The 17,768-nt window shown below is 49.7% G+C and overlaps 2 protein-coding genes across 2 annotated transcripts in view; one reads left to right on the top strand and one right to left on the bottom strand.

The window, feature by feature from the left end:
* Positions 1–3,322: 3,322 nt before the first annotated feature.
* On the bottom strand, positions 3,323–6,710 carry LOC145356033 (coiled-coil-helix-coiled-coil-helix domain-containing protein 2-like). The gene is made up of 4 exons (XM_080208621.1): positions 6,601–6,710; positions 5,752–5,974; positions 4,086–4,247; positions 3,323–3,484 (listed from the first exon to the last, which is right to left on the bottom strand). The coding sequence occupies exons 1-3, from the start codon at positions 6,627–6,629 to the stop codon at positions 4,182–4,184; spliced, it is 318 nt and encodes a 105-aa protein (XP_080064747.1). The 5' UTR covers positions 6,630–6,710; the 3' UTR covers positions 3,323–3,484; positions 4,086–4,181.
* Positions 6,711–7,052: 342 nt separating this feature from the next.
* The window catches only part of mmp11a (matrix metallopeptidase 11a), a 61,929-nt gene continuing 51,213 nt past the window's right edge, over positions 7,053–17,768 (top strand). The window contains exon 1 of the mRNA XM_080208556.1: positions 7,053–7,210. Coding sequence (XP_080064682.1) covers positions 7,053–7,210 — 158 coding nt within the window. The remainder of the gene's footprint in view (positions 7,211–17,768) is intronic.

Here is a 17,768-nt window from a genome sequence, read left to right as displayed (position 1 = left end):
GCCACTGGGTAAAGCACCAGATATTACTGAAAAATCAATAAGGTGTGAGGCAAGAACTAACAGGGATTAATATCCCACAACTAAAGTGTGTGAAAGGACAGTTCCCCTAACTGATGATCTCAGTAAGAAACATCACAACACCAGGTTAAAGTCCAACATGTTTATTTGGTACACAAGCTTTTGGAACGCTGCCCCTTCTTCAGGTGAGTGGGGGTTCTGTCACAAACAGGGCATATATTGCCATTTGAGAACAGAACTCCCACTTACCTGATGAAGGAGCAGCGCTCTGAAAGCCAATGGCTTGTGCTACCAAATAAACCTTTTGGACTTTAAGCTGGAGTTGTCAGACTTCTGTATTTAGCCCAGTCCAACACCGGCATCTCCACATCATGATGATTTCAAACCAGAATCCAAAGACCTTATTTTAACTCACTTTCACATTTAGACCATATTGAGTGGAGAGGTTGGAAATGCTGGATGTATTTGTGATCGTGAAGACTGTTTAGCCCTTTTGAGGTTTGTGTATCTGACAGCTTCTGTTCTATTTGACGTGTATTATTTCATATATGTGCTTCTTGTACATATTTTAGAACAAGATGATTCGGAGACCATCAAGTATGAATCCCTCTTGAAGAATATTGATCTGTCCCATCCTGCCCTAGCAGGTGAGGGTTCATGTACCAGAGGGGGTAAAGTGAGAGGGTTTATGTACGAGACAGGGTATAATGGGAAGGTTTATGATCTAGGGGTACAATGGGAGAGTTTATGCATGATGGGGAATAATGGGATTATGGTCGAGAAAGGATATAATGGGAGGTTGTATGGTTTACACAGGGTAGAATGGGAGTTTATAGTCTAGATGGGGTATAATGGGAAGGTTTAATGTACAAAGGGGGTATAACTGGGGGGGGGGGTTGTTGCCCTGGCCAGAGGCATGTATCCTGTGCTGCTGAAACTCATTTCTTATGTTTATGCTTTCAGAGCAGCTGCAAAAGTTGTCCAATCCCAAAGCCAAGGAGAAAAAGGAGCCAATCCTGAAGAAATGCCGATCTAAGGAGGGCCTCCTTAACACACCATCCAAAAACAAGTCAGCCATTGGCTTTAAAAGGAATCCCAGCTTCACGCAGAAAACTCCCTGAAAATCATGTAAACTACTGAATAAAAGCCACTACTTATCAATGCAAACAACAACTATAAGTGAGAGCATTGTTACACAACATGGCAGAGGTACTGAACACAACCCAGCTGAGTTCCTTAAAGGTGGTTTTTGTGTAAAGGAGACTATTGTGTAGTTTCCTTTCCTTTAAAGTGGATATCAGGCAGTGTGTATGAGCAGGAAATGGAGTAGATTGAAATATGACACACAACACACTCAGTGGATTGATTCTGGCCGAGGAGGGGAACTCAGATTAGTCAGCACCTGTAAGCACTGAATTTCTAAAGAGCCAGACAAACTAAACAGGTTGGGACTCTCTCTGTTGGGTGAGGTGACACCGATCAAATTATAAAAAGATTTGATAGACGTAGAGAAAATATTTCAACTTGTGGAAGAATGTAAAACTCGAGATGTTATGCACAAAATAGCCACTAATAGTTTGTTCTTACTGGAATGACAAGGTTGAGGGGTGACCTGATAGAGGTTTATGAGCAGCATGGCCAGACTGGATAGTCAGATGCTGTTTCCTAGAGTAGAAAAGGACTAGGGGACATAGGTTTAAAGGTGCATGGGAGAGGTGTAAGGCAATTTTTTTTAAACACAGGGTGGTGACTGTCTGAAACACGCTGTGGGTATGCCAGCGTTGGACTGGCGTAAACACAGTAAAAAGTCTGACAACACCAGGTTTTAGTCCGATTTATTTGATAATAGACTCACAAGCTTTCGGGATTAGCCCCTTCGTCAGGTGAATGGAGAGTTCTGGCCTCAGACAGAGCATATAAAGCACAGACAGTTTAGAGATTACTGATTAGAATGCGAATCCTTACACCTAACCTGCTGTTCAAGACCTGAAGTGGCTGATAATGTGAGTGGAAGGAGCACTGATCACAGGTTACAGAGATGTGTATTGTCTCCAGACAGTACAGTAAGTGAGGTTTTGCAAACCCAGGCAAGTCACAGGGGTTACAGATAGTGCGACATGAACCCAAGATCCCTGTTGAGACTGTCCTCGTGTGTGGAACTTGGCTATCAGTCTCTGTTCAGCGACTCTGCGCTGTCGTGTGTCGTGAAGGCCGCCTTGGAGAATGCTTACCCGAAGGTCAGAGGCTGAATGCCCGTGACCACTTAAGTGTTCGCCAACAGGAAGGGAACAGTCTTGCCTGGTGACTGTCGAGCGATGTTCATTCATCCGTTACAGCGCAGAGTCGCTGAACAGAGACTGATAGCCAAGTTCCACACACGAGGACAGTCTCAACAGGGATCTTGGGTTCATGTCGCACTATCTGTTACCCCCGTGACTTGCCTGGGTTTGCAAAACCTCACTTACTGTACTGTCTGGAGACAATACACATCTCTGTAACCTGTGATCAGTGCTCCTTCCACTCACATTGTCAGCCACTTCAGGTCTTGAACAGCAGGTTAGGTGTAAGGATTAGCATTCTAATCAGTAATCTCTAAACTGTCTGTGCTTTATATGCTCTGTCTGAGGCCAGAACTCTCCATTCACCTGACGAAGGGGCTAATCCCGAAAGCTTGTGAGTCTATTATCAAATAAATCAGTTGGACTAAAACCTGGTGTTGTCAGACTTTTTACTGTGAAACACGCTGCCCAGGGAGGTGGTACAATAGCAGCATTTAAGGGGCATCTGGACAAATACTTGAATAGGATGGGAATGGAAGGATATGGACTTGAAGTGCATACGGTTTTAATTTAGGCAGGGATCATGATCGGCACAGGCTTGAGGGACAAAGGGCCCATTCCTGTGCTGCAGTTTTCTTTGTAATAAATCTAGCTGAGAATCAGGACAACAGAACCAGCACATTTGAATCATGGAGTAACTGAGATGAACAAGGACATTAGATTAAAAACAGCATAGACACTGATAGGAGTAAGGTGGCAGGAGGCCACTGTGACACATTAACATTGAACTACTAGACTACTGTAGGAGGCCCATTATGTTAATACCCCTTTTATCAATTACCCCATTAATTCCTCTTCTTTCCCTCTCGCCAAGTTGATTGTTCACTTCCCATTCCTTTTGGAAAGTTATTTCACCTTCATTTCAAACTGCTGCTGTATCACACCTCTCAGGTTTCCTCATCTCTGGCATCTTCACCCATCCTCCCATTACTGATACTTTCACTCACTATGAAAACCATGGACAGTTTTAACGATCACAGAAACATTTTATTCACATCAAGCGACTATGCACAACTGAGATGTCCAAATTTCATCTTAAATCATCAAAAGAGTTAGAGTCACACATTGCAGCTTTCCCTCTTTCATCTGCTGGAAATCCAATTCGCAGCTCCTACTTTAGGATAGACCTATAAAAACAGAACACATTGATTACAACACGGCCTTCAGGAGACTATTTGAAGCAGGAACAGCCTGTAGGAGCTGAGAGTGGGGACCAAATGATCACGAATATGCAGTGAAATCGGCCGTGCAGCTGATCGAGCAGTGGACCCTCGTCCCTCCCGCACACCCCAGCTTGCACCCCATGCCCTTTAAACCCAACCACTCCCCTGACACTCCCCGCCACGTCAACTCCCCAATCCCAGTCGCCCTTCACCCCCAACCATCCCCTCCCACCCGCCAACACCCGGCACCCAACCCCTCCAACCTCCTCCCCTCTACCCCCGGCTGCCCTGGCTCCCTCTCTCTCCCGGCCTCCCTCCACCTCCCCCCCCCACCCCCCTACAAAACATCTTCCCCAGCCACCCTTCCCCAACCCCCACTCCCGTTGCTCCCCCCTTGTCATCCTTCCACCCACCCAACAACTCCCCCCGCTCTGCCCCCCCCCCCCCCCCCCACCGCAGCTGTCCTCCCACCCCCGGCAGCCATCCTCCCACCCCACCCCCCCCCGTAGCCGTTCCCCCCCCACCCCGCAGCCGTTCTCCCACCCACCCAAACCCCTCCACTTACCATGTGACAATTTGCATTGTTTCAATACCTCATTGAAAACCATCACAAAGGGTCAGGTCATGCTGGTTCTGGGCACACTCCAGGAATTGCCTCATTTCAAACTGGCAGGGCAATGTTCTGCTGGCTCTGAGGTTGCACTGGAGCTGCTGCCAGTGGAGGCTCCTGCAGTGAAAACAGGAAAGCCATTGAGTAAAGGTCACTTCACACAGTGCACTGCAACAAGATGCCAACCCTGATGGAGGTAACGAGGAATGTGATGGAATACTCTCCACTTACCTGGATGGTGCAGCTCCAACAACACTCAAGGAGCATGACACCATCCAGGACAGAGCAGCCCTTTTGACTGGCACCCCTTCACAAAACACCCACATCTCTCCACCACTAGCACACCTAGGCAGCACCTTCCAAACCCATGACCACTAAATTCTAGATGGTCAAGTGCCGCAGGAAAGTGGGAACACTATCTGGAAATTCTCCTTCAAGTCACTCACTATATTGCTGTTTCCTTCATCATCACTGGGTTAAAATCCTGGAATTCCCTCCCTAACGCACTGAGGTTGTACCAACATCTCATGAACTGCAGCGGTTTACTTGTACTTAAAATATCATCTGCAGATCATGACCAGATAATCCTCAACTCCCAATGGAAGCAGAGTTGTGGATTGTCATGATTTCATTGGAGCAGACTTGATGGGCCGAACGGCCTTCTGCCCTGAAGTTGATGAGGACCAAAGAGGTGCGTGACATTTCTGCTGCTTTTTAGCGTTGCAAAGAAAATCTCAGTACTGTGGTCATTTGATCAGAGCTGAAAAGATAGACTTTTTTTTATAATTTCACTACGTGGATGTTGCTGCTGGGCCAACATTTATTACCCATCTCTAACTGCCCAAGGCCAGTTAAGAGTCTGCTGTGGGTCTGAAGCTACATGTAGGCCAGACCAGGTAAGGATTTCAGACTCTTTCCTAAATGACATTTGTGACCCAGATGGGTTTTTACCACGAACCCATGACCCCAGAGCATTACTCTGCGCCTCTGGATTACCAGTCCAGTGACAATATCACTATGCCACTGCCTCCCTCCTGGAGGGAGAGTGGAGGGCAGCAGAAAGAGGGATTGACCTGGATATAGTGGGGAGATGGACCATAAGACATAGGTGCAGGAGGCCATTAGGCCCATCAAGTCTGCTCCATCAATGAGATCATTAATCTGCTATGATAATTACAAACAAGCTGCTACGGATGAGAGAGAATGGGGACAAGACAGGTGTGTGAGACACATCTGGACAAATCAGAATTGACAAACATCAGCAGTAAAAAGCAGGAAAATGTGAGATTGTGAACTTTGCTCGGAAGTATAGAAAAACAGAGGAATATTTAAATGGAAGGAATGCTGTGGTCACAAAAGTTTAGCACGGAATTACAGCAAGTATTGAGGAAAAATATTAAATCTTGGCCATTGCAGGGGACAGAATTATTAAAGTAGGGAAGTCTTGCTTTGCTGCACTTCTACAGGTCACTGTTGAGACCACACCAAGAGCACCAGGTACAGTTTTGATCCTCTCATTTAAGAATGGATGGAAAGAATACACAGAAGGTTCACTGGTTTAATTCCTGGGATGAAGGAGCAGTATCCTGGAGAAGGGGCTGGCTGTGACATGCTTTCTTACCTGGTAGGTAACGTCTGCCTTGGCTGGCTCTGGGCTCCCTCCGCTGAAGGCTCCAGTTAGCGCACTCCCCATCACATGGCCGACTGCTGAACCCACTGCCACTCCTGCTGCTGTGCTCGCCATCTGTGCCATCAGGCCCGGCTGCCGGGGCTGCATTGGGGCAGGAGCGACAGCAGCTGGTGGAGGGCGAGTGGGGGCAGGGACACGAGCAGGAGCTGGACGGCTACATCAAGAAAACAAACCATTAGTGAACAGTCTGGGTACAGCAACACCAAAGTTAGAATACTGCACTAAACATCAAATCACACTGCCCTAATGTCACCCATAAAAAAAGGAGTGAGGGTGAGGGGGGGGAGGGGGAGGGGGGGGGGAGGGGGGGGGGAGGGTGAGGGGGGAGGGGGGGGGGAGGGTGAGGGGGGAGTGAGGGTGAGGGGGGGGAGGGGTTGGGAGGGTGAGGGAAGGTGGGGGTGGTGGAGGGGGGAGGGGTGAGGGTGGGGGGGGTGGTGGAGGGTGGGGGGGGGTGGTGGAGGGTGGGGGGGGGGGGTGAGGGAAGGTGGGGGTGGTGGAGGGAGAGGGAGGGGGGTGGTGGAGGGTGAGGGGGGAGGGGTGAGGGTGGGGGGGTGGTGGAGGGTGAGCGGGGTGGAGGAGGCCTCTCTCCCCCCCCGGGCTCTAAGGCCTGCTCCGGGATGAGGCCGGGACCTGGACTCTGATCGGTGACCTCGGGCCGTCCTTCATGAGATTGCGGCGGGGCAGGGACTGAGGCCGGGGCCCGGGACTCGGCTCTCCCTCTCTCAGCGGGCAGGGTGACAGCCCCCCGGGGGGTAGGCGGGAGGGGGGGGGGGTCCTGACCTGGCTCGGCTGCGGCTGCCGCGCGGCATGGTGACCGAGTGAGGAACCGACACTCAACCGGGACCGGGACTGCGTCACACACTGGCTCACAACGTGCTTCCGTCACCACGTCGCCCCTTCACCCCGGTCCGAGTCCCCGCCCCCCGGCCCGAGGACCCGCCCCCCAGCCGCGCCTCCCCCCCGGGGCAAGTCCCCGCCCCCGGCCCGGGTCCCCGCCCCCGGTCCGGGCCCCCGCCCCCCCGGGGCAAGTCCCGCCCCCGGCCCGAGTCCCCGCCCCCGGCTCGGGCCCCCGCCCTCCGGTCCAGGTCCCCGCCCCCCGGGCTCGGGGCCCCGCCCCCGGCTTTGGCCCCCGCCCCCGGCCCTGGCCCCCGCCCCCGGCCCGAGTCCCCGCCCCCGGCCCGAGCCCCGCCCCCGGGGTCAGTGTGGGGTCAGTGTGATGCTCCCGCAGTGGAATGGCGGTGTTCGTGTCTGTGAGTGAAGCCGGTGCCGGCTCTGTCAGCTCTCAGTACAGTCTGATGTTCAGCAGCTCCCCGCCAGCCGCTGTATCCAGGCCGCTCTCCTCAACATTCCCATCGCCCGCTCCGTCCAACTGCCAGCAGTCCCAGTCCCAGTCAGAGTGCAGGTCCATGGCTGAGCGGGGAATCAGGCCCAGGCCTGGGCTAAACACAGGCAATCATCTCACAACAGGCTCCATACAACAGGGTTATTTGGGAGCAAAATCCACTAGCTTTCGGAGCGCTGTCCCTTCGTCAGGTGGGTGGGAGTTCTGTTCACAAACAGGGAATATAAAAACACAAACTCAATTTACCAAATAATGGCTGGAATGTGAGTCTTTACAGGGAATCAAGTCTTAAAGGTACAGACAATGTGAGTGGAGAGGAGGTTAAACACAGGTTAAAGAGATGTGTATTGTCTCCAGACAGGACAGTTATGAGATTTTGTAAGGCCAGGCAAGTTGTGGGGGTTACAGATAGTGTGACATGAACCCAAGATCCCGATTGAGGCCGTCCTCATGTGTACGGAACTTGGCTATCAGTTTTTGCTCCGTGATGCTGCATTGTGTGTCGTGAAGGCCGTCTTGGAGAACGCTTACCTGAAGATCAGAGGCCGAATGCTGTGACTGCGGAACAGTCTTGCCTGGTGATTGTCGAGCGATGTTCATTCATCCATTGTTGTAGCGTCTGCATGGTCTCCCCAACGTACCATGTCTCAGGTCATCCTTTCCTGCAGCGTATCAGGTAGACAACGTTGGCCGAGTTGCATACAGATAACCTCACAATGCTCCACTTCTCCAGCTTTCACCCTAAACATGTTAAAGAGGCCATCCCCTACAGACAAGCCCTCCGTATACACAGGATCTGGTCAGATGAGGAGGATCGCAACAGACACCTCCAGACGCTGAAAGATGCCCTCATAACAACAGGATATGGCGCTCAACTCATTGATCCACAGTGAAAAACCGTACCGACCTCCTCAGAAGACAAACACAGGACACGATGGACAGAGTACCCTTCGTCGTCCAGTACTTCCCTGGAGCGGAGAAGTTACGACAGCTTCTCCAGGACCTTCAACATACCATTGATGAAGACGAACATCTTGCCAAGGCCATCCCCACACCCCCACTTCTTGCCTTCAAACAACCGCACAACCTCAAACAGACCATTGTTCACAGCAAACTACCCAGCCTTCAGAAGAACAGTGATCATGATATCATACAACTCTGCCTCAGCAACCTCTGCAAGACATGCCAGGTCAGTGACACTGATGCCATCATCTCACGTGAGAACACCATCCACCAGGTACACGGTACATACTCTTGCAACTCAGCCAATGTTGTCTATCTGATACACTGCAGGAAAGGATGTCCCGAAGCATGGTACATTGGGGAGACCATGCAGACGCTACGACAAAGGATGAATGAACATTGCTTGACAATCACCAGGCAAGACTGTTCTCTTCCTGTTGGCGAACACTTCAGCAGTCACGGGCATTCGGCCTATGATCTTCGGGTAAGCGTTCTCCAAGGCGGCCTTCACAACACACGACAGCGCAGAGTCGCTGAGCAGAAACTGATAGCCAAGTTCCGCACATGTGAGGATGGCTTCTACCGGGATCTTGGGTTCAGGTCACACTATCTGGAACCCCACGACTGGGCTGGGTTTGCAAAATCTCACTAACTGTCTTGTCTGGAGACAATACACATCTCTCTAACCTGTGCTTAACCCTCTCTCCACTCACATTGTCTGTATCTTTAAGACTTGATTACCTGTAAAGACTTGCACTCCAACCATTATTTTGTAAATTGAGTTTGTGTCTTTATATGTCCTGTTTGTGAACAGAACTCCCACTTATCTGACAAAGGAGCAACGCTCTGAAAGTTAGTGGCTTTTGCTACCAAATAAACCTGTTGGACTTTAACCTGACAAGGGAAGTCAAGGACAGCATAAAAGCAAAACAAAAAGTGTACAAAGTAGTGAGGATTGAGAAGCCTTTAAAAGCGAGCAGAGGACATCGAGGAAAAACAATAAGGGGGGAGAAGATGAAATATGAGTGTAGAATAGCTAGTAATGTAAAAGAAGATAGGAAGAGTTTTTTCAATATATAAAAGGTAAGAGAGAGGCAAAAATAGCCATTAGACCACTGGAAAATGAGGCTGGAGAAGTAATAATAGGAAACAAAGCAATGGGAGAAGAACTGAATAGTTACTTTGCATCAGTCTACACGGTGGAAGACACCAGTGGGATGCTGGAACTCCAGGAGAGTCAGGGGGACAGGTGGGTGTAGTGGCCATCACTAAGGAGAAGGTTCTGGGGAAACTGTAAGATCTGAAGGTGGATAAATCACCTGGACCGGATGAACTACACCACAGGTTCTAAAAGAGATAGCTGAGGAAATTGTGGAGGCATTGGTGATGATCTTTCAGGAATCACTGGAAACAGGGAGGGTCCCAGGGTACTGGAAAGTAGCTAATGTAACACCGCTATGCAAGAAGGGAGGGAGGCAGCAGATGGAAAATTATAAGCCAGTTAGCCTGACTTCAGTCATTGGCAAGATTTTAGAGTTCATTATTAAAGATGAGATCGCAGAGTACTTGGAAGTATATGATGAAATAGGACTGAGTCAGCATGGCTTTGTCAAGGGCTGTCATGTTAAACAAATCTGTTTCAGTTCTTTGAGGAGGTAACAAGGAAGTTAGATAAAGGAGAACCAGTGGATGTGATTTATTTAGATTTCCAGAAGGCCTTTGACAAGGTGCTGCATAGGAGACTGTTAAATAAGTGCCCATAGGTAGGATCCTGGCTTAGATCGAGGATTGGTTGGCAGAAGGGCAGAGAGTGGGGATAAAGATGTGTTTCTCAGGATGGCAGCCGGTGACTAGTGGTGTGCCTGAGGGGTTGAAGCTGGCCACAACTTTTCACAATATACATTAACGATTTGGAGGAAGGAACTGAAGGCATTGTTACTAAGTTTGCAGATGGTACAAAGATATATAAAGGGACAGGTAGTATTGAGGAAGCAGAGGGGCTGCAAAAGGACTTGGACAGCTTAGGAGAGTGGGCAAAGAAGGGGCAGGTGGAATATAATGTGGAAAAGTGTGAGGTTAGCACTTTGGAAGGAGGAATGGAGGCATAGGCTGTTTTTGAGATGGAAAAATGCTTAAGAAATCAGAAACACAAAGGGACTTGAGGGTCATTTTCAAGATTCTCTTAAGGTTAACGTGCAGGTTCAGTCAGCAGTTAGGAAGGGTCAGTGTAGGTCAGTGTGTGTGGAACCTGTACCCCAGTGAGGGTCAGTGTGTGTGGGACCCGTACCCCAGTGAGAGTCAGTGTGTGTGGAACTGTCCCCCAGTGAGAGTCAGTGTGTGTGGGACCCGTACCCCAGTGAGAGTCAGTGGGTGTGGGACCCGTACCCCAGTGAGAGTCAGTGTGTGTGGGACCCCATACCCCAGTGAGAGTCAGTGTGTGTGGGACCCGTACCCCAGTGAGAGTCAGTGTGTGTGGGACCCGTACCCCAGTGAGAGTCAGTGTGTGTGGGACCCGTACCCCAGTGAGAGTCAGTGTGTGTGGGACCCGTACCCCAGTGAGAGTCAGTGTGTGTGAGACCCGTACACCAGTAAGAGTCAGTGTGTGTGGGACCCGTACCCCAGTGAGAGTCAGTGTGTGTGGGACCCCATACCCCAGTGAGAGTCAGTGTGTGTGGGACCCGTACCCCAGTGAGAGTCAGTGTGTGTGGGACCCGTACCCCAGTGAGAGTCAGTGTGTGTGGAACCCGTACCCCAGTGAGAGTCAGTGTGTGTGGAACCCGTACCCCAGTGAGAGTCAGTGTGTGTGGGACCCGTACCCCAGTGAGAGTCAGTGTGTGTGGGACCCCGTACCCCAGTGAGAGTCAGTGTGTGTGGGACCCGTACCCCAGTGAGAGTCAGTGTGTGTGGGACCCGTACCCCAGTGAGAGTCAGTGTGTGTGGAACCCCTGCACCAGTGAGAGTCAGTGTGTGTGGAACCCCTGCACCAGTGAGAGTCAGTGTGTGTGGGACCCGTACCCCAGTGAGAGTCAGTGTGTGTGGGACCCGTACCCCAGTGAGAGTCAGTGTGTGTGGGACCCGTACCCCAGTGAGAGTCAGTGTGTGTGGAACCCGTACCCCAGTGAGAGTCAGTGTGTGTGGGACCCGTACCCCAGTGAGAGTCAGTGTGTGTGGGACCCGTACCCCAGTGAGAGTCAGTGTGTGTGGGACCCGTACCCCAGTGAGAGTCAGTGTGTGTGGGACCCGTACCCCAGTGAGAGTCAGTGTGTGTGGGACCCGTACCCCAGTGAGAGTCAGTGTGTGTGGGAGCCGTACCCCAGTGAGAGTCAGTGTGTGTGGGACCCGTACCCCAGTGAGAGTCAGTGTGTGTGGGAGCCGTACCCCAGTGAGAGTCAGTGTGTGTGGGACCCGTACCCCAGTGAGAGTCAGTGTGTGTGGGACCCGTACCCCAGTGAGAGTCAGTGTGTGTGGGACCCGTACCCCAGTGAGAGTCAGTGTGTGTGGGAGCCGTACCCCAGTGAGAGTCAGTGTGTGTGGGACCCGTACCCCAGTGAGAGTCAGTGTGTGTGGGACCCGTACCCCAGTGAGAGTCAGTGTGTGTGGGACCCGTACCCCAGTGAGAGTCAGTGTGTGTGGGAGCCGTACCCCAGTGAGAGTCAGTGTGTGTGGGAGCCGTACCCCAGTGAGAGTCAGTGTGTGTGGGAGCCGTACCCCAGTGAGAGTCAGTGTGTGTGGGACCCGTACCCCAGTGAGAGTCAGTGTGTGTGGGAGCCGTACCCCAGTGAGAGTCAGTGTGTGTGGGACCCGTACCCCAGTGAGAGTCAGTGTGTGTGGGAGCCGTACCCCAGTGAGAGTCAGTGTGTGTGGGAGCCGTACCCCAGTGAGAGTCAGTGTGTGTGGGAGCCGTACCCCAGTGAGAGTCAGTGTGTGTGGGAGCCGTACCCCAGTGAGAGTCAGTGTGTGTGGGACCCGTACCCCAGTGAGAGTCAGTGTGTGTGGGACCCGTACCCCAGTGAGAGTCAGTGTGTGTGGGAGCCGTACCCCAGTGAGAGTCAGTGTGTGTGGGAGCCGTACCCCAGTGAGAGTCAGTGTGTGTGGGACCCGTACCCCAGTGAGAGTCAGTGTGTGTGGGAGCCGTACCCCAGTGAGAGTCAGTGTGTGTGTGGGACCCGTACCCCAGTGAGAGTCAGTGTGTGTGGGACCCGTACCCCAGTGAGAGTCAGTGTGTGTGGGACCCGTACCCCAGTGAGAGTCAGTGTGTGTGGGAGCCGTACCCCAGTGAGAGTCAGTGTGTGTGGGAGCCGTACCCCAGTGAGAGTCAGTGTGTGTGGGACCCGTACCCCAGTGAGAGTCAGTGTGTGTGGGACCCGTACCCCAGTGAGAGTCAGTGTGTGTGGGACCCGTACCCCAGTGAGAGTCAGTGTGTGTGGGAGCCGTACCCCAGTGAGAGTCAGTGTGTGTGTGGGGTCCGTACCCCAGTGAGAGTCAGTGTGTGTGGGACCCGTACCCCAGTGAGAGTCAGTGTGTGTGGGACCCGTACCCCAGTGAGAGTCAGTGTGTGTGGGACCCGTACCCCAGTGAGAGTCAGTGTGTGTGTGGGACCCGTACCCCAGTGAGAGTCAGTGTGTGTGGGACCCGTACCCCAGTGAGAGTCAGTGTGTGTGGGACCCGTACCCCAGTGAGAGTCAGTGTGTGTGGGACCCGTACCCCAGTGAGAGTCAGTGTGTGTGGGACCCGTACCCCAGTGAGAGTCAGTGTGTGTGTGGGACCCGTACCCCAGTGAGAGTCAGTGTGTGTGGGACCCGTACCCCAGTGAGAGTCAGTGTGTGTGGGACCCGTACCCCAGTGAGAGTCAGTGTGTGTGGGACCCCTGCACCAGTGAGAGTCAGTTTGAAGGAAAACAATGATGGGGTTTGAGGGAAAGGGTGTGGATTGGGACTAATTGACTGCTGATGCAGAGACCGTTCACTAAGCCTTGGATTGAAATTGCCCTGGCCTTTTGGTTCATTCATTTTACCTCTCCCAGAATATCATGCAGCTTTGTATTGGATATGGAGCTTATATATTGTACACCTCAAATTATATGATCGGCTGAACCATGTAGAAAATCCTTCCTTTCCTGTTGTTTTGTATTGGTCTGCTTGTTTGTAAGTCTATTCCCAGCAGCGCCTGTGTGTACTGAGTGACTGATCCCATCTGAAGATTAAAAGACAAACATTCCAACTCCATCTGAATCACAAAGAACAGCCAATTCTGTGATACTTCCGGTATAGAATCTCAAAATGAGTCAACTGTGATGTGGAGATGCCGGCGTTGGACTGGGGTAAACACAGTAAGAAGTCTCACAACAACAGGTTAAAGTCCAACGGGACTTCTTACTCAGACTTCTTACTCAACTAACTGTGACAGATAAAACCAAGGAACAATACACTGCAGGTGCAAACCGTGTAGTTCCTTTCCAAATCCGTCGACAGGCTGTGGTTTTAGGAGAAATATGCAGAATCTATAATATTGAAAAGGTTTCTGCTGGAATTGTGAATATTTACAGGGATGGTATTATATATGTGGTTATTCAGTTTTCAATGGCATATTTGTTGGCCTGGGTTTTCATAGCAGAGTTTAACTGATTCGGGGCAAAATCTTCGCAAAAAAATGACTGTGGTTGGAAGTTTAGGAAAAAAATTCTAAATGCCAAATGAGTGGCACAATGGAAGAGTGGTTAGCACTGCTGCCTCACAGCACCAAGGACCCAGGTTCAATTCTGCCCTTGGGTCATTATGTGGAGTTTGCACGTTCTCCTCGTATCTGTGTGGGTTTCCTCCGGGTGCTCTGGTTTCCTCCCACAGTCCAAAGATAAGAGGGTTAGGTTGATTGGCCAGGCTAAATTACTTATTGTCAGGGGGATTAGCATGGTAAATATATGTGGTTAAAGGGATGGGGCCTGGATGGGATAGTCATTTGTGCAAGCTCAATGGGCCAAATGGCCTCCTTCCGTACTGTCAGGATTCTATGAACGTGTAAATGGGAGAGAATGACACTGATGTTTTTTTGGGCGAACTCCCAGTCATAATTGTACTGAATTTTAGTAAAGAGAAAGTCCAGGCGCAATTCTTGCCAGTAAGGGGTAAGTGGAATCTAATCTCACCGGTGAAGGCAGCTGCTGAGCTCCGGGGGTGCCCCTTGTACAGGCATCCTGATCTCCAAGTCTGTGATCGTGTCCAGAACTCACTAATGACATTTGAATAATGTGATAAATATTGAAACCAATATTCATGACAATAACAAGGCCCAGCACTGTATGTAAGCAGAGGCAATCGGAGAAATTGCTTTGTCCTCTTTGAAGGGATCCAGTAAGGGTTTATGGTCGCTAGTTGTAAAATTGAAGACATATTGATGGACCTTCTTCGCACTAAATATGCCCACCAACCCTTCTCAATTTGAGAATATCTTTGCTCTGTATATGAAAGAGTCGAGGAGGCAAACACTTGGGTTTCTCTGTCCTGTCTTTCCAGCGAGTGAGAGCACTGCACCATCCGTCACAATGGGGAACCATCACTAGTTAATAAAAGTTATTTCTTAGAGTTGAAACGGGCCACTAAGTTGGAGGATAATAACTGACATTTAAAAAAGCTGCTACCTGTGGAGTTTCCAAAGGCCATCGATAGTATGTTTGTAGTAGGGGGCCAGAATGGAAGCCAAATTCAGGATAAATCATCCATAGTGATCGACCAACTTCAGGAAGGATTTTAACTCTGTTACGTTCCTGGCCTTCTGCCTAGGCAGTATGTATTTTGTCTGTTCCTGAAACATTGCCGTAGCTGTGTTCCTTCAACAGTGCTTGCAATCATCCATCAACCAGTTGGATACCATTCAATCTGTGTGGGTAGAGTTGGTGAATCGCAAAGGGAAAAAGACCCTGATGGGAATTATGTACAGGCTCCCTAGTGGTCAGGATGTGTGGCAGAAAATAAATCAGGAGATAGAAAAGGAATGTAAGAAAGACAGTATTACAGTAATCATGGGGGATTTTAATATGCAGGTGGATTGGGAAAGTCAAGTTGATAACAGACCTCAAATAAAGAATTTGTGGAATGTCTCAGAGATGGCTTTTTTGGAGCAGCTCACTAGCACTTCTGAATCTGATGATATGTAATGAGGCAGACTGGACCAGGGAACTTAAGGTGAAGGAACCCATAGGGGGCAGTGACCACAATATGTTAGAATTCACCTTGCAGTTTGAGAGGGAGAAGCTGGAATCAGATATAACGGTGCTACAATTAATAAAAGGAAATTACAAGGCCATGAGGGAGCAGCTGGTCAGAATTGATTGGAAAGAGAGCCTGTCAGGAAAGACTGGAACAACAGTGGTAGGAGTTTTTGGAGATAATTCAGAAGGCACAACATAAAGGAGGAAGCATGTTAACAGGAGGACAAGGCAACCATCGCTGACAAGGGCAGTCAAGGATCACATAAAAGCAAAGGAAAGAGCATTTCCATGAGGTGAGGAGTAGTGGGAAGCCACTGTGTTAAACAGAACACAACTAAAGAAACAATAAAGGGGGGGAGAAGATGAAATATGAGGGTAAGCTAGCTAGTAATATAAAAGAAGATTCCAAGAGTTTTTATTAGATATAAAAACGGTAAGAGAGGTAAGAATGGACATTGAACTGCTGGAAAATGAGGCTGGAGAAGTAGTATTGGGAGACAGAAATGGCAGAGGAACTGAATGGGTACTTTGTATCACTCTTCACAGTGAACACACCAGTAACGTACCAGAATTTCAACAGAGCCAGGGGCCACAGGCAAATGTAGTGGCCATCACTAAGGCGAAGGTGTTAGGGAAACTGAAAGGTCTGAAGATGGATAAAACACCCAGACCGGATGGATTAATCCCATGGTTCTAGAGGAGATAGCCGAAGAGATTGTGGAAGAATTGGTGATGATCTTTCAGGAATCGTTGGGATCAAGGAAGGTCCCAGAGGACTGGAAAAAAGGATAATGTAACACCCCTGTTTAAGAAGGGAGGGAGGCTGAAGATGGAAGATTATAGGCTGATTATCCTGACGTCGGTTATGGGTTAACGTGCAGGTAAGAGTCCATCATTAAGGATAAAATTGCAGAGTACTTGCAAATGCACGGTAAAATAGGGCTGAGACTGCACGGCTTCATCAAAGGGAGGTAGTATCTGATAAATCTGTAAGAGTTCTTTGAGAAGATAACAAAGAAGTTAGATAAAGGAGAGCCAGTGGACGTGATTTATTTGGATTTCCAGAAAGCCTTTGACAGGCTTACAGGAGGCTGCTAAATAAGCTAAAAGCCAATGGTGTTAGAGGCAAGGTTCTGGCATGGAAAGAAGATTGGCTGACAGACAGAAGGCAGAGAGTGTGGATAAGGGAGTCCTTTACAGGATGGCGACCGGTGACCACAGAGGTCAGTGTTGGGACCACAATTTTTCACTATATACATTCATCATCTGGAAGATAAAACTGAGGGTATGGTTTCTAAATTTGCGGACGGTACAAAGATATGTAGTGTTGAGGAAGTGGGAAGGCTGCAGAATGACTTGGACAGCCAGGAGAGTGGGCAAAGAAGTGGCAGATGGAGTTTAACACGGGAAAATGAGAAGTTATGCACTTTGGTAGGAAGAGTAGAGACATAGATTATTTTCAAAATGGGGAAAGGCTTCAGAGGTCTGAAGCACAGAGGGACTTGGGAGTTTGGGTTCAGGACTCTCTTCAGGTTAACACACAGGTTCAGTTGGCAGTTAGGAAGGCAAATGCAATGTTAGTATTCATTTCCGGAGGGGTAGAATGTACTGCTGAAGCTGTATAAGGCTCTGGTCAGGCCCCATTTGGAATATTGTGAGCAGTTTTGGGCCCCTGAAGAAAGTGTGCTGGCCTTGGAGGGTGTCCAGAGGAGATTCACAAGAATGATCCTCGGAATGAAGGGTTTATCATATGAGGAGCAGTTGAGGAGTCTGCGTCTAAAGTTGGAGTTTAGAAGGATGAGGGGGATATAATTGAAACTTACGGAATACTGAGAGGCCCAGACAGAGTGGACTTGGAGAAAATGTTTCCACTAGTGGGAGAGACGAGAACTCGAGGGCACAACCTCAGAGTGAAGGGACACTCCTTTAAAACGGAGATGAGGAGGAATTTCTTCAATCAGAGGGTGATGAATCTGGAACTCATTGCTACAGAGGTCAATACGTTCTTGATCAATAAGAGGATCAAGTGTTATGGGGGGAAGTCAGGAGAATGGGATGAGAGTTATATTGATCATGATTGAATGGTGGAGCAGACTCGATGGGCCAAACGGCCTAATTCTGCCCCTAGTAACCACATCTTTCTGGGACTTTAATACTCTTGGAGTCAGCAGTGCTGTTCCCAGACTGTCTGGTGGTGACATTTGGATTCCCATATCAAATGGTGCTGTTTAATAACTGATTGAGACAAACACTGTCCATTGAGGACTGATTACATGAGGTCCCTCTCCCTATTTGGAAGACATTGCTGTCTGATGCCCCTTGGAGCTCTTCAGCCCCTTTTTTTCTGTGTTCTCAAGTCACAAGGCTGTCTCAATGGCTTTTTTAAAGTCCAAATTGGATTCTGCCAACAGCTTCTTTTGTATGGTCAGGTCATTTCTG

Source organism: Carcharhinus amblyrhynchos, chromosome 20 (assembly GCF_965287045.1).
Source record: "Carcharhinus amblyrhynchos chromosome 20, sCarAmb.v2.hapA, whole genome shotgun sequence".
Lineage (NCBI taxonomy): Eukaryota > Metazoa > Chordata > Chondrichthyes > Carcharhiniformes > Carcharhinidae > Carcharhinus > Carcharhinus amblyrhynchos.
This window is presented reverse-complemented; position numbering and strand designations above follow the sequence as displayed.

Excerpts from the sequence above, each read along its gene's own strand:
- LOC145356033 (XM_080208621.1), bottom strand. The coding sequence starts at position 6,629 with ATGCCGCGCGGCAGCCGCAGCCGAGCCAG. Across the intron at positions 5,975-6,600 it reads GGCAGCCGCAGCCGAGCCAG|CCGTCCAGCTCCTGCTCGTG; the intron begins GTCAGGACCCCC and ends TTCTTGATGTAG. Across the intron at positions 4,248-5,751 it reads AGGCAGACGTTACCTACCAG|GAGCCTCCACTGGCAGCAGC; the intron begins GTAAGAAAGCAT and ends TTTTCACTGCAG.